Raw genomic sequence first — 25,611 nt, 5'->3', positions numbered from 1 at the left:
TGAGGTGTATCCTGCAAAGACAATAATGAGTATAAGTGCTGGACTTCTGACCCCACAAAGCTAGAATCCTTCTGGACTTAGGACGTTCTGCCAGGAAGAAGAGCTGAATGGTGTAGGAGGGACTGCCACTCTGCCTGTTGCTTTGTTGTGCTGGCCTGCTGCTTGCGGCTTCTGTCCTGGGAGTGAAACACCTGGACTTTGCTTTCTGCATCCTGTTTTCAAAGGTTCTCCAAAGGCTTGGACTGAACTTGCCTCCTGTTAAGAAGTCTCAGGGACATCAAAGACTTCATCTCCCAGCACCTGGGCTCTCTGGCTGACAGTCCTGTCTTACCAAGTGGTGCCAAATCCAGTTCCTGTGCCCTTGGGAGTGAGATCTGGTGCAACCAAGAAGAAACCAAGCACATCAACTCCAGAGCGACTTCGAAACCAGTGCCACTGTCCAACTCCGTGCTGCTGCCTGCACTGGAGCCGTGGTCCCCACTGAGTGCAACGTCCACGACTGATGCCGCAGGCCTGATGCTGTTGCAGCGCATCTGAGGTCCCACCACAGTGTGAGTCCAGAGCGCCCTGACACCTTCATCTGTGGCACCCGGCTCTGACTCCACAGCTCCTGTGGCCCTCTGGTATGATTGCAACACCGCAAAGTCGACAGCTCGCATCTAGACCGGCTGGATTAATCGACCCCCGCCTTGTCATAAGGAACTGACACCTCGCCGTCAACACCACATCACCTGCCCTGCAACCGTAAGGAACGAACACTCTGCCTCCCCTGCCTAGCAGTAAGTAACTGACGCCTTACTTCCCTAGTGACAGTAAGGAACCAATGCCGCACCAGCTCCAGTGAAGCCTGGCGTCCCCGGCTCCATGCAACATTTTTGTTTCCTCATTGTTTTCCAGGGTACTATACCTGGGGTCAGTGCGACTCTGTGACCGGACTGCACTCCCTCACGAATGGCGTCGGACTATTGGAAAAGAGTCCGCCAAGACACAGTGATAGCCCCAGTTGGGGCTATTTTGTTTCTAAGTGATATTCTGAGATTGAAAATTCGTATCTTTACATGTGCATGTTGGATTTTTGTTATTTTAGTCTTATTTTACTCAGATTAAATGTGGTAAGATTTTTCCAAACTAGGGTGGAGTACTATTGTGGATTTTTCACTGTGTTATTGTGTGTGTACAAATACTTTCCACTTTGACTCTGACATAAGCCTGATTGCTTGACCCAAGCTACAGAGGGGGTGAGCAGGAGTTATCTTAGCTGTGTAGCTACCTTACCCTGACTAGAGTGAGGGTCCCTATTTGGACGGAGTGCAAACCACTGCCAACTAGAGACCCCGTTTGTAACAGAGGTCAAAGCCCACTGTATTATTTGCCACCAGAAGATGTCTCACCAAGATGGCAAACCTGACCCAGTTAATGGGTGAATATGCTCTTCCATCTTCTGCCAATTGTGCAAGGAAATTAAAAAAGAACACAATGTAATCCTCCATGGCATGCATCTCTCTCTCTTGCCATACACCAACTGCACTAAGGTGACCAAGCTGACTTGTATCTCTTATGGGTTCCTGTGACCTATGCCAGTTGCTTGAAGAAGGAAGCTCTTCATGAAAGTCCTGCCAGAGTCTATCTCCGCCTGGGATGGGCTAAGCCATGTGAGCCAGAAGGATGTTTAGAATCTATTGATGCAGCTCCCCTCCAAGACCACAAAGAACACCTGAGAAGTGAGGAGCATAGCTGGGAGATTGCAGGACATCTCTAGAAGCAATGGGAAACATAGCTTCATTCTCCATATTAGAGTCAAAAGAATGATCTCTGTTCGTTGACATCTGGCCTGAGCCATTACCCTGATTAATGGTGTGAAGGTGTAATTCAGACCTTCACTCCAATCCCATATGAATGCTTCCTCCTAAAGAGCGTGGAAGTACAGACTCCATCTGAAGAACTGTAGTAATTGAATGGATGCAAATGAATCCTTGATTAGAGTGCCCCATAAGTGACACAAAAAGTGGAACACCTGTGGGAGATGTTGCCAGACACTGGAGTCTCACAGCAATTGAGAATTCCAATCCACTATGGTGTTTGAACGTCCCAGCAGATGCATCACTGTAACAAATATCCACTTCTCCAGGCATAAATGGCCAAGGTTATTGGCTATGTGTGCTGGTGTCCTGGCCTTGTTCCTCCTAATGTATTAGCATATTGTACCAATGATACCTAGTCCATCTTTAATAGCATGCAACATCCTACTTTATTCCTGCCTGAGGCGCAGATGCCGAAGGACCCCACTAACAGATCCAAGCAATTTACACGGAGGTCCAGCACTTCCTGGGGCCATTGTGCCCCTGTGGTGGCCTTTCTGCACTCAGCTCCATAGCCCCATCGGCTGGCATCTATAAATCATGCCAGGGACTGACCCAAAGATTGAGCTGCCAATCACATTTCCATGTTGTTCAGCAAGCAAATAATCTCTGTTCTGGCCACCTCCACCAACGTAACCTCCTCTGAGTAAGAAAATTGCTTTTAGTGGCGCTTGATCTTCAGTCTCTTATGGTCCCTGTAGTGCAGGGGACATGTAAGATTGCTTGCATAATCAATGATAGAAGTGCCAATACTCTGGTGGAAGTCCGTATGGAAATCTGTTCCATCGTGATCAATTTCTTCAGTTTCTTCTTGATTATGTTTACCTTGGTAAGGGGTTGATCCAGCATTGCTGTCTGAGAGTCTGTAGTGAAAACTAACTGAGTCTGATTCCTTGACCGTGGTGATCAGGTCATCTATCTATCAATCAATCAATCAATGGATTTGTTGGGGGCACTTATCACCCGTAAGGGTATCCAGGTGCAATGCCAGCTGCATGGTGTTTAGGCGGAGGACTCAGTTGAATAGTCAGGCCTTCAGCTTTTTTCTGAACTCCAGGATGGAAGGGAAGGACCTCAGGTGAAGGGTCCTTAGAAAGAGTACAGTTGGCATAGCCCAACATCAATATTACTCGCTGGGCCCAGCTCCAAAGAATCTCAGGGTCGATGCTGTTGCTCGACCATTTGGCTTTCTCTGCCATCTCCATTATTTTTGTAAGGGATCCAGCTGTGTCTCATAGCTTGTCCCGGTGTGATCGCCAGGATCTATCTATACCCCATGTGGATTCTTTGATCAGCTTGCCCAGGAAGGTGACAATAATGGAATTGAGCTCCTAGAGTGGCAGAAGACTTGCTCTCTATGGAAGGCCGTGGGCATTTCACCCATCTTCAATTTCAGACCTCCTTGTCCATAGTTTGCTCAACCTCTGCTCCTGGTAGTAAGCTAGTGTGGGTGAAGGCTCCCACACTGAATTTTGGGGGTGTCTGATGTCCTTGGGATCAAATAGATCTTTGTGTGGATCCTAGTCTTTGGGGTGTGTTTGCCAGCTCCAATTAGAGCTTTTTCTTGCCCACACAAGAGATACCAACCCCATGATCTTTCTCTCGCCTTATTCAAGTTATTGAATGTGTGAAGGTCTAAGTCCCCTTGATCTTGGTCAGATCACAGGTCAGTATTCAGGTTCTTGTTCTAGGTATGCTTGGTTCTACACTGGAGATCTATTCACACAATACCTACCTGAATGCACACAATGCATCTGTGCAAGATCATCCAGAGAGCCTTTTGTAGTCTTGGCACGAATGCCTTGCCTTTTCTGTGATGCCACAGATACTGTAGTCTTCACTGATTTTGAGACTGGCATGTCAATCATGGATATTTACTACAGATCCATCCCACTATCAGAGACATCCTCACACATGACATATCCATGGCCAGTAGCCGTCCCTGCTTGATGTCATTGATAACACAGTTAGGTGAAACCCTACCCTCACTAACTAACAACCAAATAGCATAGGGAGAATTAACTGACTGACTATCTTTAGACAAAAATGTGGCTGTAAACCATATTAAAAGAAGGAGCTTCAGTCATCACAAAATACTGCCGGATTTTGAAAGTACACACAACCTTTTGTGGCAGAAGCAATCGCAGTAAGAGTGGAGCGCGCTTGAGTCACAGGAGGGAACCTGTGGGGTGGCATACGCTCTGACTGAGAGCTAAGATTCACGCCAACCTCCTCATACATTATTAGAACACAATTTTGGCCAGAGACATGGTCGGAACACTTCTTCTTATGTCAGGGTGAAGGCATTTCTCATGTTAGAGAAGGACCCGACCTAATAGCTGAGATTATTCTGTGCTTCACATATGTTAACCATACAGTTACTGAAAAACATCACAAATTCAGATACGGTTGTAGAAGGAATAAGGATAACTTATCTTTGGCTTTTGCAAGTAGTATTGAAACAGGATGCCACATTGAAAAAAGGTCATTATGTATCTTTACAGGCTGTCATGGACACTGTAATTGGTTGTTGGGGTCATATGCTTATGTGGCATACTTATTGGAATGATGGGATTTGTATTTTTTTCTTTGCTGCACTGAGGACAGTAAAGAAAGGTAAAGTATAATCTGAGATTCTGGTACTAACACGGAATTATTGAAAATGTGCTTTCATTTTAGCTTCAGGAGCACCTTCTATAACCTCTATGAGAAAATCATGAGACTAAACAGGTTTCTTTCCAACATGGTTCATCAAATCCCAGGTGAGGTTCAGCATTTTTCACAGGGTAAAATCACATTAGGACACATCACAATTCCTAAAATTAGTATGTCACCACCAACAAATGATATACATTGTGACTAAGATCTGTAATCACTCAATATATGTGCTCCCTTTTTGTGACTCTCAGAAACAGACTCCGCCATTGCATTTGAGACCTTATCCTCGGGTCCTGTTATGGCTGCCTCAACATGATGTCTATGTTGTGCCCAGCAAGTCAAGGGAGTGGGTCCCTTTGGGGTCGCCCCATATGTCCCTTGGGGTCAGGCTAAACCCACCCTGTCCATTTTATTTTTTTAAATAAATTGTCAGGGTGCATGACCATATCTTGCTAACACTTTCCAAGTACTCGTACTTGCACTTATTACGCTTCAAGATGCAGCTCATGATGAACAGGTTTGGGGGGTTCTGGAGGACTGGGGGCAGCAGCTGCAGTCCACCTTGGTACCCACAACAGAAGGGCAGCAGTCCATATCCAGCTATTCATCCAGGGCCACGTCCTCTAAAAACACCAGGCACCAAGTCATGAACTCCCCTGAGCAGCTCCCATATCTCTAGCTCTACACTCTTTGCCAACCCTCCACAACCTTTCCAAGGAAGACCCCCACCCACAAAATCACAATACGTAAGAGAGGGCGACAGCTTAAATTAAATACAGTGGTGATGTTCCAGTAAATAGGCAAATTGCACATTAGACATGTATCATTACTGATGAAAATTAAAAGTCTGGAAGAGAAATGACAAATGTAATTTCTCAATTAGGACTCAGTCGATTCTAGATGAAATCTTTTTAGTTATTTTATCCCGCCTGGACACTGAACTCCCGGATCAGCACCTGAAACTATAGGAGTATAGTTGGTCAATTTTTCAAGGATCTGCTGCCACATATATTACAAGATCCAAGAACAATGAATGACCTGAATAGTGTCTGAATGCCAACAGGCATTTCATAGACAGGCAGCCATATCAAGCAGAGTAGAATCTGCTAAAGTGGAAAATTATTCCGCATGGTATTCATTAGAAAGACCACTGGTGGACCACTATAATTTTATTAAAGTTATTGTGACTAGTGCTAAATCTGTAAAAGAATAAGTACCGGAGCACAAAGTTTTGGTCAGATGCCCATGGATGTCACAATCTGAATGAAGGCGTGCGAAATACCAAAGCTTTTTAGTATTGATTACACCTCATGCCACTATAATTCACCACCAGACATTCCTTGCCACTTTATCCCTCTCTTGCTGTCGTTTTTGGAACATGCAGTCTCCCTTTGTCATGTTTGTTTTGTCTTTCTCCTCTTACTTTTTTTCTCCTTCTGTGTTTATCTCTCCTTTGCTGTGGGACAAAATCTAATCAGGTAAAAATAAGTGCCAGTCACCAAAAATGAGGACCACTAGCAAAAATTAAGCACTGATTGCGACTACCCATTGTCAGTGCTTAATTTATTTAAAAAAAATATGTGCCAGAGTGATGAGCACTGCAGCTTGCACCCCCAATTTCCATTGCCAGGGCTGCCAGTGACTGCAGCAACACTTTGACTATCCATCACACTCCTACATGTGTGACAATTCGGATTATTCCAAGTTCCCTAAGCTACAAAAATGGCTCTGGTTGCAGGTATTTGTCTGTTGTGCTCCTTTCTAAATTAGACAATCAACACCACCATGTGGCAAACTGTCATTAGTGTTGGTGTTGTCAATTAAGTGCTCCTGCCCAGCACTAAAACCACTCCCTCACATTAACCACTGTCCATTGCTGATCACAAAAAACAGATGAAAAAGTTGATCTGTCTACCAGGTTGTTATGTGTTGATATTTTCTTAAAGAGCTATACAATTTGGGGCCAAATATTTCCTCATGTTCCCTCGAACTGTTTGAATTCCCACCCTTTTATGCACTGAACCTCAGTGAGTTAGGTACATATTTTCTCTTACTTTCAATGTGATATTCCAGTTGGTATAATTTGTTGTTTATACTTACATTTGGGGTGCAAACATTATATTCATTTATTTCTTACAAATACTAATAATATAGATCTTAAAATGTGGTACATAATTTTACTTACAAGTTTGTTTTGTTTTGTTCCACATATAGGGGTTATTTATACCTCAAATTATTGGTGGGTCGTCTCGCAGTGAGTCTACAAATTCCATGTTGATTTCGAAGGGGGTCTGACAAAGGCTCGTGATTATAGTATTGCATTAACACATTTCCCAGAATTTCTGGAACTGATATGAGCGTCTAACATTCAACAAATGAGTAAATCATTCACTCAGTGGATTAAAAGTTCATTTGCTATCTTTCTCTTACAGTGTGACGCTTCGGGCAGGGACTGCTACTACAAGTCCTACTGGTCCGGCGTGGATGCCATGAGGGAGTGGTACCTCTATCATTATATAAACATCATGTCCCAGATTCCTATCACCCTCAACATCACAGACGATGAGGACAACCAGGCCTTAGTGTACAGCTGCCAGTACAATGGGAGAATGTGCAGCGAAAGGTAGGAGTCAAAACAGGAACATTTGTTAGTCAATGGATGGATGGGCGAAAGAGATTATTTTTTAGATGAAATGAAACACTCCCTTATTCAAAAGAGGCCTTTTGTGAGTGAACTAAGGTTTAACCATAGGCAGGCCATGGCCACTTGGAGCAAAGGATTAAAATAATTACTTTTAGGGGTCAAAAGAGGACATAGGATGCATATGAGGGACATCTGATGTCAAACAAAATTGGCAGAACAGGATGGGCACTGCGATGTCAAATGAGAGTATAGGTCATAAAATGAATCTCCAGGAGTCAAATGAGTAGTATTTGGGGTCCATAGAGGCATTCAACATTAAAATTAGAAAAACGCAGGTCAGCGGAACTATTGAAAGTCAAATGAAGAGCTTTCTATAGTCAAAGAGTGGACATTTGGGGTCAACCTATGTAGGTGTATTGCGCAGGCAAAGCACGTTTTTTTTGGGGGGAGACACCCATGAACATATACAACAAGCAATAAACAGGCAGCCGAGATGTTTGTAAACATGCCACTGTCTGTAACATGTGCTTCATGTAGCTATACAGAAATGGTAATCACTTTCCCTACTTATGCATTGCTCTCAGTGTAGGCTAACATAGAGGCAGAGAGAAAGAGGTGAAGCATTCTAAGCTTCCTCTCACGGGAAATGCTGGGTTTCAGAGCTTTGATAGGATAAATAGGTCATATGCCAGGGCTGATATAAAGAGTTCCCACACCCACTGGCACCACCTACATTTATTGTTATCCTCTTATGGCACTTAGCCAATAATTAATGTTAACAGTCCATCTGCAGAGATTTCCAGGTTGTAGCTTTGTATATATTAGGATAGGCTCGGCTTCCTATGGGTGACCTTCATATGACCTTAGTATTTGACTCCGAGTAAGTGCTAATGCCACTTTTAATCACATCTGAAAGACTATTTGTAACAAGTGAGACACTGCCAGTATCAAAGAAAACATGGGGAAATGCGCTGTGCTTTAAATAAAAAATTAAGTACTTCTCGAGGGCCCCTCTCACCTGAAGAGGCTTAGCTATCAATATACAGCATCAATATAAAGCATCGATACTGGGGCTCAGTGGTGTGACAAACCGTCTGTACCCCAATTATAGCTTTTTTTGTTATTACCAACCAATGTGATGGGGGCCTTTTGCTTCCTTGCGTGAGGTCACAGGGTAACTTTTTTTGAAACTGCTAACCTAATAGTTGCCTTGCACCCACAGAAACATCAATCGTGCTGAACTGAAAATGCAAGCACCTATCTTTTTACCCTGGTGCACTGTCTGTCCAATGTCACTAAACGGCCAATGTTCTCAAATCCACAATTCACAGGTTTAATGTAATTTCCAAAGAATTACAGTTATTCCCTTTATGTTAACGTGATTAAAATCATCCACATAATCGTGTTGTTTCTTTTTTGAAGTGCAACTGTATTCTTTAATGGTAACATGATATGGCAGCTTTTACTGACATGGCAAACTACAAGGAATGTCAAATGCTTCGTGTAAACACGAAACCCTTGACGCTGTCATTGTTCACTTAGCTATGTCAGTGGTTTTTAGGTCTAGCCTAGGCAGCACGCATGTGCTGTCTGCAAGACATGCTGCATTCAGTCTATGGGCTTTAACCACACCCAATATTGCCATTCCTTCTTTGTAGTGCTTGTCGTGAATGCTTCCTTTTTATTGGTGCATTTTTCTAAATGTCCCTCCATTGTGTGCTTAGTTTTCTCCCAAGCGATTTTACTAAGAACATTTTTGTCGGCCATCACACTACGTTCACGCCTCCTCCTGTTACAGCGTGTGATGACCCCTACTACCGTCTAGGCATTGCAGTGTTAAAGTTATTTTGGTTGTCCATAGCAATGTGTTCACACCAGTGAAAACACAGTGTTTAAAAAGGCATAGAAGGTTTCAGGTTGCGTTTGTTCTTGTGCCTCTGCTGGGGTATACTTAATTGATGTTTTCCAACCCATTTTTCTATCCACTGCTGTTTTAGGAATAATTAGCTCTGTGTTCATGCTTTGCACCCTCCAGCACAAACACACTCATCCACTTTCAGTCTTCCTCATTCTGAAGTCCTCTAAATAGTGCTTCGGCTGATTCTCTGGTCCTTTTGTAATTCCTCACTCTTAGTCCTCTAGGAAGTGCTGCTAGCTGCTTCTCTGGTCGCAGTGGTAATTCCTCATTCTTATGCCTGTAGACAATTCTACTAGCTGCTTCTCTGGTCCCAGTGGCAATTCCTCATTCTAAGTCATCTAGACAGTGCTGCTAGCTGCTTCTCTGGTCCCAATAGTAATTCCTCATTCTTAGTTCTGTAGACAATGCTGCAGTTGCTTCTCTGGTCCCAGTGGTAATTCCTCATCCTACATCCTGTAGACAGTGCTGCTAGCTTCTTCTCTAGTCCCAGTGGTAACTCCTCATTTGTAGTCCTCTAGACAGTGCTGCAGCTGCTTCTCTGGCCCGAGTGGTAATTCCTCATTCTTAGTTCTGTAGACAATGCTGCAGCTGTTTCTCTGGTCCCAGTGGTAATTACTCATTCTAAGTCATGTAGATAGTGCTGCTAGCTCCTTCTCTAGTACCAGTGGTAACTCTTCATTTTTAGTCCTGTAGACAATGCTGCTACCTGCTTCTCTAATCCCAATGGTAATTCCCCATTCGTAGTTCTGTAGACAACGCTGCAGCTGCTTCTCTGAACCAAGTGGTAATTCCTCATTCTAAGTCCTCTACACAGTGTTGCAGGTGTTTTTCCTGATCCCAGTGGTAATTCATCATTCTTAGACCTCTAGGAAGTGCTGCTAGCTGCTTTTCTGGAGCCGTCAGTAATTCCTCACTCTGAGTCCTCTAGGCAGTGCTGCTAGCTGCTTCTTTTGTCCCAGTAGTAATTCCTCATTCTAAGTCCTTTAGGAAGTGCTGCTAGCTGCTCCTCTGGTCCCACCAGTAATCCCTCATTCTAAGTCCTCTAGACAGTGCTGCAGCTGCTTCTCTGGTCCCATTAGTAATTCCTCATTCTAAGTCCTCTATGCAGTGTGACTAGCTGCTTCTCTGGTCTCAGCGGTAATTTCTCATCCTAAGTCCTCTAGGCAGTGCTGCTAGCTGCTTCTCTGGTCCCAGTGGTAATTACTCATTCTAAGGCCAAAAGACAGTGCTGCAGCTGCTTCTCTGGCCCCATCAGTGATTCCTCATTCTAAGTCCTCTAGGCAGTGCTGCAGCTGCTTCTCTGGTCCCAGAGGTAAATCGTCATTCTAAGTCCTGTAAACAGTGCTGCTAGCTGCTTCTCTAGTCCCAGTGGTAACTCCTCATTTTTAGTGCTCTAGACAGTGCTGCAGCTGCTCCTCTGTTCCCAGTGGTAATTCCTCATTCTTAGTTCTGTAGACAATGCTGCAGCTGCTTCTCTGGTCCCACTGGTAATTACTCATTCTAAGTCCTGTAGACAGTGCTGCTAGCTGTTTCTCTAGCCCCAGTGGTAACTCCTCATTTTCAGTCCTGTAGACAGTGCTACTAGCTGCTTCTCTGGTCTCAGCGGTAATTCCTCATTCTACGTTGTCTAGACAGTGCTGCTAGCCGCTTCTCTGGCCCCAGTGACAATTCCTCATTCTTACTCATGTAGACAATGTTGCAGTTGCTTCTTTGTCTTGGTTCCGGTAGGAATATGTCATTCTAAGTCCTCTAGACAGTGCTGCTATCTTCTTCTCTGGACCTAGTGGGAATTCCTCATTCTTAGTCCTGTAGACAATGCTACAGCTGCTTCTCTGGTCCCGGTGGTAATTCCTCATTCTTAGCCTTCTAGGAAGTGCTGCTAGCTGCTTCGCTGGTCCCAGTGGCAATTCCTCATTTTTACTCCTGTAGACAGTGCTGCTAGCTGCTTCTCTGGTCACAGTGGTAATTCCTCATTCTAAGGCCTCTGGACAGTGCTGCTAGCCGTTTCTCGAGTACCAGTGTTAATTCCTCATTATTAGTCCTGTAGACAAAGCTGCAGCTGCTTCTCTTTTCCCAATTGTAATTCCTAATGCTTAGTCTTGAAGACAACGCTGCAACTGCTTCTCTGGACCAAGTGGTAATTCGTCATTCTACATCCTCTACACAGTGCTGCAGGTGTTTTTCCTGATGCCAGTGGTAATTCCTCATTCTTAGTCCTCTAGGAAGTGCTGGCAGCTGCTTTTCTGGACCCATCAGTAATTCCTCATTACAAGTCCTCTAGACAGTGCTGCAGCTGCTTCTCTGGTCCCAGTGGTAATTCCTCATTCTTAGTCCTCTAGGCAGTGCTGCTAGCTGCTTCTCTGGGCCCGGTGGTAATTCCTCATTCTAATTCCTAGACCTTGCTGCTAGCTGCCTCTGTGTTCACGTCGGTACTTCCTCATTCTAAGTCCTCTAGACAATTCTGCAAGCTGCTTCTCTGGTCCTATTGGTAATTCCTCATTCTAAGTCCTCTAGGAAGTGCTGCTAGCTGCTTCTCCGGTTCCAGTGGTAATTGCTCAATCTAAGTCCTCTCCTCATTCAAAGTCCTCTAGATAGTGCTGCTAGCTGCTTTTCTGGACCCGTCGGTAATTCCTCATTCTAAGTCCTCTAGGAAGTGCTGCTAGCTTCATCTCTGGTCCTAGTGGTAATTCCTCATTCTAAGTCCTCTAGACAGTGCTCCTAGCTGCCTCTCTGGTCCCAGTGGTAATTCCACATTCTTAGTCCTGAAAGACAATGCTGCAGCTGCTTCTCTGGTACCTGTGGTACTCCCTCATTCTAAGGCTTCTAGGAAGTGCTTCTAGCTGCTTCTCTGGTCCAGTCTGTAATTCCTCATTCTAACTCCTCTACACAATGCTGCTAGCTGCTTCTCTGGTCCCATCGGTAACTCCTCCATTCCAAGCCCTCTCGGTAGTGCTGCAGCTGGGTCTCTGTCCCCAGTGGTAATTCACCATTCTTAGTCCTCTAGACAGTGCTACAGCTGCGCCTCTGTTCGTACATTCACTACTTTGAGTGACCCCTAGAAGTTCTAACTAATGCCTAGACGGTCATTTTATACAGTCAAACCTTTGTCCTGTTATAAGTAATGTGGGCTTTTAACCACACCCATGTCACGTCCATCACTTTCAGTCGTTCCTGCCTCTCAAAAAAATTTCATTGGTAATGACTGTTTTTGTCACGTCTTGCAAACTGCCCCTGTTATATGGATTATTTCACAATTGTCCATATACTTTAGCGTGGGTGAACTATTTTTTTTGTCTCTCCCTTTCATGCTGCATGGGGGCTCATAGCACAAACAGGCACAACATTGTGAACTTGGTCTGCAGTATTGAAGCATTGGTCATATTGTTCACAGTTACCTAATCAGAGTCAGTTGTTGTGGCTCTCTCCTTAAAACACTTGAAATGCTTTACATAAAACAGAAATCCTCAAAGTGAAAGCGGCTCTCTCCCTGCACACTCAGGACAGCTCGACCCATAATGCTTTGCAAGCATTCTTTTTCACAAACTGTTTTGCTCATAACTCTGCCTGTGGTGGTCCTAGGACAATGGGACCACCACCAAAACGTTCAGCGCAACGGGCTCTTTCTGACTAGGTTAGTGGAGAGCCCAAAATAATAACACCTCCCACCATTCGGTATCTTTTTTAGCATTCACATGGCTGTAGTTTTTGTTTTCTAGCTCGGAATAGCTTGTGCTTTAAGGGCTTTGTTTGTAATATCATTGCTTTAGGTCTACTACCACTGAAAAAATGTAATGCACTATGCCCTCTAGGGGCTCCATATATGACTATTCTGCATGATTTATTGCCATTTTCTTTTTGTATTATTGCCATTTTTCTTTTTGTGTGGTTATGCTCTCTAGGGGCTAACTATATAGTTACATGACCATGTTTCTCACAAATTCTATTTTCATTGTGGTGTACTCTATGGGCTTTTCTAAGCATTACAATCATATCAACATGTTACAATATTTGTCGCATTGAAACATGCCCCATAATGCTTTGTAGGGCATTACTTTTACAAAATATTTTGCTCACACTTAGCCTTTGGTGGTCCTAAGACAATGGGACCACCTTCAAAACATTAACCACAATGTGCTCTTTCTGTCTACATCATCTCTGGGTCCCCACACTATGTTAATGGGAACTCCAAAACAATAACCACCCCGCACCTCACCCCCACCATTCAGTGGCTTTTAAGTTTTCTAATGGCTGGAACTTTTGTTTTACAGGTAGGAGAAGTTTTGTTTTAAAGGTCTAATTTGTAATATCATTGCAGTAGGCCTGCTAGCCCTAAGAATTCCCCCTAGGGCTAAGTATGTGGATACATTGCATTATTTTCTTCTGTTTTTCATGGGGTTTTGCTCTCTAGGGGATAACAATATGGTCACATGATCCTGTTTCTTACAAATTATATTTTTGTTAAGGTACCCTCTAGCGGCTGTTTTGAGCATTACAGTCTAATGCCAAAAGTGTATTTCTGTTAAAGGTTTAAATGATAATTGTATATGTTTTAATAACCTCTCCTTACTACAGTTATGAGCATAATCCAGGCCAATTTAACATCCTTATTACACTATGATTGTTTGAACACTCTTGATATATTTGGGTGACCCTTCTAGTTTATTTCTCCTCTGTGGCTTTCTTCTGTCTTTTTGGGGGGAATTGTGTTAGCCAGCCAGCAACTCTGATGATGTATTGGTGACAGTGGTATTCTAATGGAATTATCATGGCAGATTTATATTAGAATGCTAAATTGCAACATTTTCATTGTTTGCTGCAGGAAGAGGAAGAAGGTGAATGGAAGTGCTTTAGTTATATGCAGGGCCACTGGAGTTATATGGCAGGAAAAGACGAAATTAAGAGGCAGGGTTGACCAATTTATGTGGCAAGAAAAATCCAGTTATGAATTTACAATGCCAATAGCCTTAACTCAAGCAAATGTGAGACAAATTGCATTGCAAATGCCTGTTTAAGTTTAGGGGGCCCTCAAATATGTCAGTAGTCCTCTGATTGTTCTGTTTATTTTTAGAGGTGACAAAGCAAAAACAACACTGTTGTTTTTATTTTTAGAGGTGAGACACTTGAAAACACGAAATGGTACCTTTAGTTCCTGGTCTCTATACATACACACACACACAAATATTTGAGTGTGTATATATATTTACATATATGTATAAATATAAATACACACACACATATACACATATATGTAATGTATATTAAATTCACTATATATGTTTTAATAATAGACAGCTTTCATTCAGTCATCAAAACTTTACCTTCCCACTCAAACTCAAAATGTATTTACTCCATTCTCATAATGATCAACTTAATCGAACATACACAAATCATAGCCAGCTTGCACACATCTGTAGGTCTGTCTGTTAAGCGTTTCCAGGACGGACATTGTGCCTTAAGTCAGGACGTCCTTGAATAAAGTCTCCTCAGTTCTCAGAGTTTGACTACACTAAGAACTTAGACAATAAAGAGCTCTCTATCCAACATTATGAAGCATGGTACAGATAGCCAGAATGGTCTCACATTCAGCCCCTGCACCTGTTGCATTAGGAATCCCTAAAGGTATCATTGGCATGCCCCCATTGTTTTTGTTTAGTTACCCAAATATGACAGCATAATGAACCACCTCCATCCATTTTGAACTTTATTGCGTTAGTATTTACTACAGATTGGTTAATGTGGTCTCTCTGTCCCATCATTCTACTGACACCACCAGGATTACCACTCAAATCTGGGAAACCAAATTTCAGTCTCTTTTTTCCTTCCAGAGAATATGCGATTTTTCACCATGCCATCCATGGGAGATGTTACACCTTCAACAACAATCAGAATGAGGACTTCTGGAAAGCATCAAAATTTGGAATTAAATATGGTAAGGCTCTTGGGCTAAGAAGGCTTAAAATTGTTGGGTACACTGAAAGAACCATTTTAAAGTCAGTGCTGGAACAACAGCTGTGAGCACTGTTGTTAAGGATTGATGCACATTGTCAGAACAGTTCCTAGGTCCCAATCCAAGGAGACGGCTCCTCTGCAACGGCAGAGGAGCGTCGTCCCACTTGCTAAGAGCCAGCAGCGGTAAAATAAAACAATATTTGATTATTGTTTTATTTTACAGCTGCTGGCTAGGCCAGCATGTGCAGAGAGGGGCAGGGCTGTGCCGTGGGAGGTGGAAGGGGGGAGGAGGAGTGGAGTGCACTAAATGTGCATGTCAGTTTGAGCGGCCATCTTAGGCCGGCCAAACAGATATGCACGCTTAGGTTTCTCCAACCTGGCAGAGAAACTGCACAGACCCCAGTGCACTGTCTGAGCGGCAGACCAAGTCGCTCAGACCAATCCTGATGCTGTTCTCATGCTAGGCATAGCATGAGAGCAGCACCAGAATTGCCTGAGGATCCTGTGCTGGTGTTCGAAGGACTGCTGGGACACCAGGAAAACAGAGGGCTGAGGCGGTGGCAGAGGAAAGGTACATTTTTTAAAACTTATTATTTATTTCCCCCATCCCCGTCATCATCCCTCCCCCTTGAGATTTGCAGCAGCCACCGCTGATAATACTGCCTGGTTGGCTTCAGCCCTGAAGTTCCAGACGGTGCTGCAAGTCAAGGATGAAATATTTTGTCTGCCATGTTTGTGAGTCCTAGTACTGGAACAGAAGTGTGTGTCATATGTGTAAGTCTTGTGGAAGCCTTACGTTTGGATTTTTTGCCTTCTGATAGAGGCTCACGAGAAAACCTGCGCTAGGTCCAATGTCACAACCCCAACTGTGAATTTGGATTATAACTCTTACCATCCTGTTTTTCACACATATTCTTTTGGCCCTGTTTAGTATGTTTAGGTCACTTTCTAAATATAGGAAAGATGCTGTTGTGCCCGTATTTTTGACATATTGAGTGATGCCCCTAGTCCTGATATCTAGGACGTGCTCTAATCTAGATATTTTAAATGGTGCCTCTAGTGTTGCTATATGGAAAGATACACCTGATATATTAGATGGTGGTCTCATTGCTGATATGATGGATGATGTCTCTAGTAGTGCTATGTCTGTCGATACCCATATACCTGGTATGTAGGATACGCCCCATTACTGAAATGTAAGATATTCCCTCCACCATGTGTCTGACATAATGGATGGTTATTCCCGAAGTGACGCATTCCAGGTAGGTCAGATGATGCCTTTATTCTTGATATGTAGATGGTACCAAATTCCAAATATTTCAGACAATGCTATTATTCTTGCTATCTGAGATGGTGCCACTTTTGCTGAAATGTCAGATGATGCTCCCAAAACTGATGTTTGAATTAATATCCTGTTTACTATAATATTGGACGGTAGCCCTATTTTGTAAATTGATGATGGTTTTGTTATCCATGATTTTAGATTTAATTCCCTAATCCTCATACATAGGATGCTTATTATAACTGATATGTTACTTTCAGGCCTCTCTCTGATTGTGCGAGCAGAGCAAAAGCCACCCCTCCCACTGCTGTCCTCCACGGGGGGCCTGAGAGTCATAATCCACAAGCACAACCAGCCAGTAATTGTGGAACATGGTGGCTTCAATATCATGCCGGGCACAGAGACATCTATTAGCATCCAGAAGGTGAGCTGATTCTATGGACAACCAGTTACCATGCCACTTCAGCACTTTGCACTTAGTAGGTAACTTTTATTGAGCCACCTACTTCTTCTTTTGGCCCAACACCTTTTTCAACCTAATAAATTCCATTGTTTTCCTAACACCTTACTTGGGTCACAGTCATCTCTGTTTTAGCCACTGAAAACATGGTGGAACTCTTGACAAATTTTATTGCGTTCCTCATCCCTCCTGAAACATTCTGTCATAAACATAACACGCTAAACACTCAATCCTACCGCCTGCTACATTCGCCATCATTTGATTACTCAAACTTTCTCCCTATCCTTCGTAGGTCGTCTCACTGGACCTTGGTGCTCTTGAGTGGACTGCACCTTGAAATATTCAAAGCAGTGATTAGAGGAATGCTTGATTTTGCCTTAGTCACTGCTAACTACTCAGAGCTACATCCCAGGTAATCGTTTTTGCCCACCAGGCCAACTCAGATTAGACCCTGGCATATGCTAATCAGAACTGGTCTTGCTCTAATTGAAAAAAAACAGCCCACATTGCCCTACTATGTTCTCTCCGAACCGAAAAACAAGCACTGCAAGCCTGGTTTTGCCCTAGTTGGGTATTTTTAGTTAGGATCAGCTTGATTCCAGTGGCACAGTGAGTGCATGACTCACTTCTGGGCATACCCATCATATGTATAGCATCACATTGAAGTGACCACAAAAGTTGTGGGTGGAATGTTTGAATTAATATCAGCCATTGGTAATTATTGGTTTGACGCCGACACTTTCCCAAATGGCCTAAAACATTCCATAGACTCAATAGTGTCAACAGAATTTCCAACATTAAGCTCCTTCATCCGGTATTGCACCCTTTGCACATTACATTACATTGGGCTCCCACGTAACTTTTTGTGTTTCTATGCTGCCTTCTTTTGCCTTCTTTGATGCCTGTATCCAGAAATCTTCAAAACCGTCTGGGGCAGAATTAAGAGCCCCTAGCGCCTCCTTGCACCACATTAGTGTCATTTTTTTTACGCTAATTTGGCCCAACGAGCCCAAAATCACGGTGCCAAATTTACAAAGTGGCGGAGTGCATGCATTGCGCCACCTTGTGACTGTTTGCGCTACATTATACCTGCCCAAGGCATAATGTATGCAAAGGGGGAGTGCCCCCATTGGGGGGGGGGGCGAAAAAATGGCACAAAGAAATCTAGGAGATTTCTTTGTGTCATTTTTTTCCACATTTTTAACACCTGCTCAGAGCAGGCTTTAAAAGAAGGCACACCATTGTTCACAGAGGGCCTCAATGGATATTGAAGATTGAGGGCCATATTTATACTCCGTTTGCGCCAAAATTGCGTCGTTTTTTTTGACGCAATTTCGACGCAAAACTAACGCCAACTAACGCCATATTTATACTATGGCGTTAGAGGCGAATAGCGCCAAACTTCCCGGAATGTGCGTCATTTTTTAGCGTGAACCCCTTCCTTGCGTTAATGATATGCAAGGGAGGCGTTCCCGTCTAAAAAATGACTCCCAGGAGTTTACGTGGTATTTATACTCCCGGGCAAAAGAGACGCCCGGGAGTTGGCGTGGCTAAAAACGGCGCATTTGCGCCACTTTTTAACGCCTGCTCAGAGCAGGCGTTAAGGGGCCTGTGGGCTCAAAATGAGCCCACAGGTGCCCTCCCATGCCCCCAGGGACCCCCCCTGCCACCCTTGCCCACCCCAGGAGGACACCCAAGGATGGAGGGACCCACCCCAGGGACATTCAGGTAAGTTCAGGTAAGTATAATTTTTTTTTTTTTTATATATTTTTTTGGTGGCATCGGGGGGCCTTATTTGTGCCCCCCTACATGCCACTATGCCCAATGACCATGCCCAGGGGACAGAAGTCCCCTGGGCATGGCCATTGGGCAAGGGGGCATGACTCCTATCTTTACAATGATAGGAGTCATGTTGATGGGGGATGGGCGTCGAAAATAAATGGCGCAAGTCGGGTTAAGACGATTTTTTCGACGTAACCTGACTTGCCCCATTTTAAGACGCCCATGCGCCATTTTCCCCCTACGCCGGCGCTGTCAGGTCTACGTGGTTTTTTCCCACGCAAACCAGGCAGCGCCGGTCTGATTGCGCCGTCTAACGCCATTCCATAAATACGGCGCCCGCATGGCGCTTCAGAATGGCGTTAGACGGCGCAAAACTTTTTGACGCTAAACTGCGTTAGCGCAGTTTAGCGTCAAAAAGTATAAATATGGGCCTTAGCGTCAACATTTTTTAAGCTAATCCTGCAAATCTCCGAACTAGCATAAAAGATTCTAACTCTAGTTCCCTAAGTACTGCCATGGTGCGCCGTATCTCAGATACGGCGTACACATGGTAATGTTGGGGGGGGGGGAGGGCGCTAAGGGGTGCAAGAAACGTGGCGCTGCACTGGGTGCAGCACCACTTTTCTTATATCTGGCCCTTTGTTCTTGCATTTGGGAACTAGTCACTTTTCACTTGAACTGGAGTGGGTCCTGCAACTTTTTCACTGTCACACCACCTACTTTTGGACCTTAAACACATTCCACTGAAACCTAGTGTTGTGCTTATGGCTCTTACATGTCACATTGGGCCCCTATATCTCTAGGTCGACCCTAAACATCATTCTTTTTAACATCCACTCTTTGCTTTTCATTTCACTTGATCTGGCCGTCCAGACACTTTTATTTGCACTTCTAAAGAACCATAGACCTTTATATCCTAAACTCCTGCTTATAGGTCTCACCACCTTCCACAGGTACACCCCCTTTGTGTGTGAGCATCAGTGCAGGTCCTGTTTGTATCAGTGAGCGTTCATGTCAAGCATTTTTGTATGGACCACAGTTGATGCGCTGGCGTGAATATGTGTCTGATATTGCTTCACCTGTTTACATTTTAGCATCTTTGCACGTTTCTGGGAAACGCACGCATGCATCTGTTGTATGTTTCTGCGTCATGGTTTCAGTGTATGTTCATGTGTCGCGGCTCCGTGGTTAATTAATATTCTTTTTTCTAGCTATTGAAGGCAGCATATCAGTGTTTGTAAGTATATTCATATAACCCAGCATCATGTTGAGTTTGTGCCTGTCGTGTGTGCATGTACGCATCTGTGTCTCGGAGAATGTGAGTATGGGCCTGTAGGAGGCTGGACTGGCTTGTAGTGAGTACCAAGGGGTACTTGCACCTTGCACCAGGCCCTGTTATCCCTTATTAGTGTATAGGGTGTCTAGCATCTTAGGCTGATAGATAATGGTAGCTTAGCAGAGCAGCTTAGGCTGAACTAGGAGACGTGTGAAGCTACTACAGTACCACTTAGGGCCATATTTATACTCCGTTTGCGCCGAAATTGCGTCGTTTTTTTTGACGCAATTTCGACGCAAAACTAACGCCAACTAACGCCATATTTATACTATGGCGTTAGAGGCGAATAGCGCCAAAGTTCCCGGAATGTGCGTCATTTTTTAGCGTGAACCCCTTCCTTGCGTTAATGATATGCAAGGGAGGCGTTCCCGTCTAAAAAATGACTCCCAGGCCTTTACGTGGTATTTATACTCCCGGGCAAAAGAGACGCCCGGGAGTTGGCGTGGCTAAAAACGGCGCATTTGCGCCACTTTTTAACGCCTGCTCAGGGCAGGCGTTAAGGGGCCTGTGGGCTCAAAATGAGCCCACAGGTGCCCTCCCATGCCCCCAGGGACCCCCCCTGCCACCCTTGCCCACCCCAGGAGGACCCCCAAGGATGGAGGGACCCACCCCAGGGACATTCAGGTAAGTTCAGGTAAGTTTTATTTTTTATTTTTTATATTTTATTTTGGTGGCATAGGGGGGCCTTATTTGTGCCCCCCTACATGCCACTATGCCCAATGACCATGCCCAGGGGACAGAAGTCCCCTGGGCATGGCCATTGGGCAAGGGGGCATGACTCCTATCTTTCCAATGATAGGAGTCATGTTGATGGGGGATGGGCGTCGTTAAAAAATGGCGCAAGTCGGGTTAAGACGATTTTTTCGACGTAACCTGACTTGCCCCATTTTAAGACGCCCATGCGCCATTTTCCCCCTACGCCGGCGCTGTCTGGTCTACGTGGTTTCTTCCCACGCAAACCAGGCAGCGCCGGTCTGATTGCGCCGTCTAACGCCATTCCATAAATACGGCGCCCGCATGGCGCTTCAGAATGGCGTTAGACGGCGCAAAACTTTTTGACGCTAAACTGCGTTAGCGCAGTTTAGCGTCAAAAAGTATAAATATGGGCCTTAGTGTCATATGCACAATATCATAAGAAAACACAATACACAGTTATACTAAAAATAAAGGTACTTTATTTTTATGACAATATGCCAAAGTATCTTAGAGTGTACCCTCAGTGAGAGGATAGGAAATATACACAAGATATATATACACAATAGCAAAAATATGCAGTATAGTCTTAGAAAACAGTGCAAACAATGTATAGTTACAATAGGATGCAATGGGGAAACATAGGGATAGGGGCAACACAAACCATATACTCCAAAAGTGGAATGCGAACCACGAATGGACCCCAAACCTATGTGACCTTGTAGAGGGTCGCTGGGACTATTAGAAAATAGTGAGAGTTAGAAAAATAACCCTCCCCAAGACCCTGAAAAGTGAGTGCAAAGTGCACTAAAGTTCCCCTAAGGACAAAGAAGTCGTGTTAGAGGAATAATGCAGGAAAGACACAAACCAACAATGCAACAACTGTGGATTTCCAATCTAGGGTACCTGTGGAACAAGGGGACCAAGTCCAAAAGTCACAAGCAAGTCGGAGATGGGCAGATGCCCAGGAAATGCCAGCTGCGGGTGCAAAGAAGCTTCTACTGGACAGAAGAAGCTGAGGTTTCTGCAGGAACGAAAAGGGCTAGAGACTTCCCCTTTGGTGGACGGATCCCTCTCGCCGTGGAGAGTCGTGCAGAAGTGTTTTCCTACCGAAAGAACGCCAACAAGCCTTGCTAGCTGCAAATTGTGCGGTTAGCGTTTTTGGACGCTGCTGTGGCCCTGGAGGGACCAGGAGGTCGCAAATTGGACCAGGAGAGAGAGGGGATGTCGCGCAAGACAAGGAGCCCTCTCAGCAGCAGGTAGCTCCCGGAGAAGTGCCAGAAACAGGCACTACAAGGATGCGTGAAACGGTGCTCACCCGAAGTCGCACAAAGGAGTCCCACGTCGCCGGAGACCAACTTAGAAAGTCGTGCAATGCAGGTTAGAGTGCCGTGGACCCAGGCTTGGCTGTGCACAAAGGATTTCCGCCGGAAGTGCACAGGGGCCGGAGTAGCTGCAAAAGTCGCGGTTCCCAGCAATGCAGCCCAGCGAGGTGAGGCAAGGACTTACCTCCACCAAACTTGGACTGAAGAGTCACTGGACTGTGGGGGTCACTTGGACAGAGTCGCTGGATTCGAGGGACCTCGCTCGTCGTGCTGAGAGGAGACCCAAGGGACCGGTAATGCAGCTTTTTGGTGCCTGCGGTTGCAGGGGGAAGATTCCGTCGACCCACGGGAGATTTCTTCGGAGCTTCTGGTGCAGAGAGGAGGCAGACTACCCCCACAGCATGCACAAGCAGGAAAACAGTCGAGAAGGCGGCAGGATCAGCGTTACAGAGTTGCAGTAGTCGTCTTTGCTACTATGTTGCAGGTTTGCAGGCTTCCAGCGCGGTCAGCAGTCGATTCCTTATCAGAAGGTGAAGAGAGAGATGCAGAGGAACTCGGATGAGCTCTTGCATTCGTTATCTAAAGTTTCCCCAGAGACAGAGACCCTAAATAGCCAGAAAAGAGGGTTTGGCTACCTAGGAGAGAGGATAGGCTACTAACACCTGAAGGAGCCTATCAGAAGGAGTCTCTGACGTCACCTGGTGGCACTGGCCACTCAGAGCAGTCCAGTGTGCCAGCAGCACCTCTGTTTCCAAGATGGCAGAGGTCTGGAGCACACTGGAGGAGCTCTGGACACCTCCCAGGGGAGGTGCAGGTCAGGGGAGTGGTCACTCCCCTTTCCTTTGTCCAGTTTCGCGCCAGAGCAGGGCTAAGGGGTCCCCTGAACCGGTGTAGACTGGCTTATGCAGAATTGGGCACATCTGTGCCCAAGAAAGCATTTCCAGAGGCTGGGGGAGGCTACTCCTCCCCTGCCTTCACACCATTTTCCAAAGGGAGAGGGTGTAACACCCTCTCTCAGAGGAAGTCCTTTGTTCTGCCATCCTGGGCCAGGCCTGGCTGGACCCCAGGAGGGCAGATGCCTGTCTGAGGGGTTGGCAGCAGCAGCAGCTGCAGTGAAACCCCAGGAAGGGCAGTTTGGCAGTACCAGGGTCTGTGCTACAGACCACTGGGATCATGGGAGTGTGCCAACTATGCCAGGATGGCATAGAGGGGGCAATTCCATGATCATAGACATGTTACATGGCCATATTCGGAGTTACCATTGTGAAGCTACATATAGGTAGTGACCTATATGTAGTGCACGCGTGTAATGGTGTCCCCGCACTCACAAAGTTCAGGGAATTGGCTCTGAACAATGTGGGGGCGCCTTGGCTAGTGCCAGGGTGCCCTCACACTAAGTAACTTTGCACCTAACCTTTACCAGGTAAAGGTTAGACATATAGGTGACTTATAAGTTACTTAAGTGTAGTGTAAAATGGCTGTGAAATAACGTGGACGTTATTTCACTCAGGCTGCAGTGGCAGGCCTGTGTAGGAATTGTCAGAGCTCCCTATGGGTGGCAAAAGAAATGCTGCAGCCCATAGGGATCTCCTGGAACCCCAATACCCTGGGTACCTCAGTACCATATACTAGGGAATTATAAGGGTGTTCCAGTAAGCCAATGTAAATTGGTAAAAATGGTCACTAGCCCGTTAGTGACAATTTGGAAAGAAATGAGAGAGCATAACCACTGAGGTTCTGATTAGCAGAGCCTCAGTGAGACAGTTAGTCACTACACAGGTAACACATTCAGGCACACTTATGAGCACTGGGGCCCTGGGTTACCAGGGTCCCAGTGACACATACAACTAAAACAACATATATACAGTGAAAAATGGGGGTAACATGCCAGGCAAGATGGTACTTTCCTACCGGGCCTCATTGTACCCTGCGTGTCTGGGCCACCGAACCTTAGGGACAGTCTAGCGACTGGTCTTCTGTTAGCATGCATTTCGCTGTTCTTATTCTTGCTTTCTCAGCACATTTGGTTGTGCATTTCCAGGTGTACATGCGTGTATATCAGTGCATGTATAAACACATGGTGACCATAGGAGCCTCACGTCTTTACTGAGAAAGTATTGCCTGACCTGCGGCCTTTCTTGTCCTAGGATGACATGAACTGGTTGGGGGAACCCTACGGACGCTGCACAGAGGATGGGACGGACGTGGACATAAAACTGCTCAACAGCAACGCCTACACTTTACAGGTAGATAACTGCGAAGGATGGTGTAAGTGTAAGAGTGCTGCTTGACTGAGCTGGCCATAAAAACCACCTACACCTCTTATAAGTGGCGCACTGTAATGCTGAAATGAACAGCGGAAAACAGTCTTCTTGACAGAGGTTGACAGTCGTTAATGACAACTGATCTCTCTTTTTTGGCGGTATAAAGGGGTGGTGCAGGTCAGAGTGAGGACAGTGTGTGATAACTGTTACCCTTCTTTCTGCTGGGGATCTCAATATGCAAGTTGTGGGGTTACTATGGTGACCAGTGTAGAGGGTGATGACGAATGACCTTGAATTGTAGCGATGCTGGTGCTTGGGTCGTCATAGTGAACAGGGTTAATAGTCCCCTGTCAGCACCTCCTTCCACCAAGTCACTCTCTAAGTCCTAAGTCCCCCTAAAAGCATAGCAACCATCTCACAACCCATTATAACGTGTTTCTAAAGCCATCTCCTACCGGCCTCTGTGAAGCTGCTAAACATCCAGTCCCATGCATGGATGCCCTCTCTCCCAGATCTGCTGAGATATCATAATGTTGATAGAGGGAGCACATCTCCTAATGAATTGTAAGGCTTTAGGTAAGAGTGGTTGATAAGGGTTTTGCCCGCTCTTTCCCATCCCTATTTAGTTGGCGATACAGTAGTGCTGCTAAAGTGTGCTGTAGCGAACAATTCTTTAAAGTTGCCCTCTAAAATCTCACCACGTGTGATAAACAACGGGCCGTAATCCCTTCTGGCCCTCTTCTGTTGCTTACAGAAGAGATAATTTAGCCCTAATGGTGTGAGGTGGGTGATATTTCTTCCATATTCTAGTACATGGACACTGCCTGAAGTAGTCTGGTATAGGGTGCCCTGTTTGTAGGCTGTAGTCTGGAGTTTCTTAACTTCACATTTGCGTGCCTTTAAGACATATGTATTGTCAGAGTACATATCTAGACCGAGGTATAGAAAATCTTTACACATCGATTTTTAAATCCTTAATATTTTGGATCCGATAATAAGGTGTGCTAATATTCCTATTCAGGAACCGCACTTTGATGGTCTCACCTGTTGTTTTATGCTTTCCTCGTGGATACAGAGGGGATAGAGTTCGGCACCGCCCTTTTCCCATACTCCTACTACCATCTTATCTATACGCAGTGCTGTAGTATGTGTGGGTGTTTTGACAAAGTACCCTAGCCCGCTTAATCTTTTTGTATTTTGTCGACACCATCAGCGCAGAGGGCAGTAGTCATTAGTTCCATCCAAGTGGTGAAACAATATCGCCACCTTTTTTTGTCTTCATCGCCCTGCAAATGTTTCCTCTCACTCGTCTGGCATGTGTTTGTATACTTCTTCATAACTCTGTCTTTTGCATGAGCATTAGGTGTTGGCACCTGAATCACACCTAATGGATTTGGCAGGGAGGGGTGTCAGGCAAGGCAACCCAGTAAGCCCTCTCTGC

At 45.1% G+C, this 25,611-nt stretch overlaps 1 protein-coding gene across 1 annotated transcript in view; it reads left to right on the top strand.

The window, feature by feature from the left end:
• The window catches only part of SCNN1D (sodium channel epithelial 1 subunit delta), a 59,944-nt gene that overhangs the window by 8,717 nt on the left and 25,616 nt on the right, over positions 1–25,611 (top strand). Inside the window, exons 4-7 of the mRNA XM_069241086.1 lie at positions 6,950–7,140; positions 14,905–15,008; positions 16,571–16,734; positions 24,054–24,152. Of these exons, the coding sequence (XP_069097187.1) occupies positions 6,950–7,140; positions 14,905–15,008; positions 16,571–16,734; positions 24,054–24,152 (558 nt within the window). The remainder of the gene's footprint in view (positions 1–6,949; positions 7,141–14,904; positions 15,009–16,570; positions 16,735–24,053; positions 24,153–25,611) is intronic.

The sequence above is a fragment of the Pleurodeles waltl genome, chromosome 6 (genome assembly GCF_031143425.1).
Source record: "Pleurodeles waltl isolate 20211129_DDA chromosome 6, aPleWal1.hap1.20221129, whole genome shotgun sequence".
In the NCBI taxonomy this organism is placed as follows: Eukaryota; Metazoa; Chordata; class Amphibia; order Caudata; family Salamandridae; genus Pleurodeles; species Pleurodeles waltl.
Note: the sequence above shows the minus strand (reverse complement) of the source record. Positions and strands in the feature narration are given on the sequence as shown.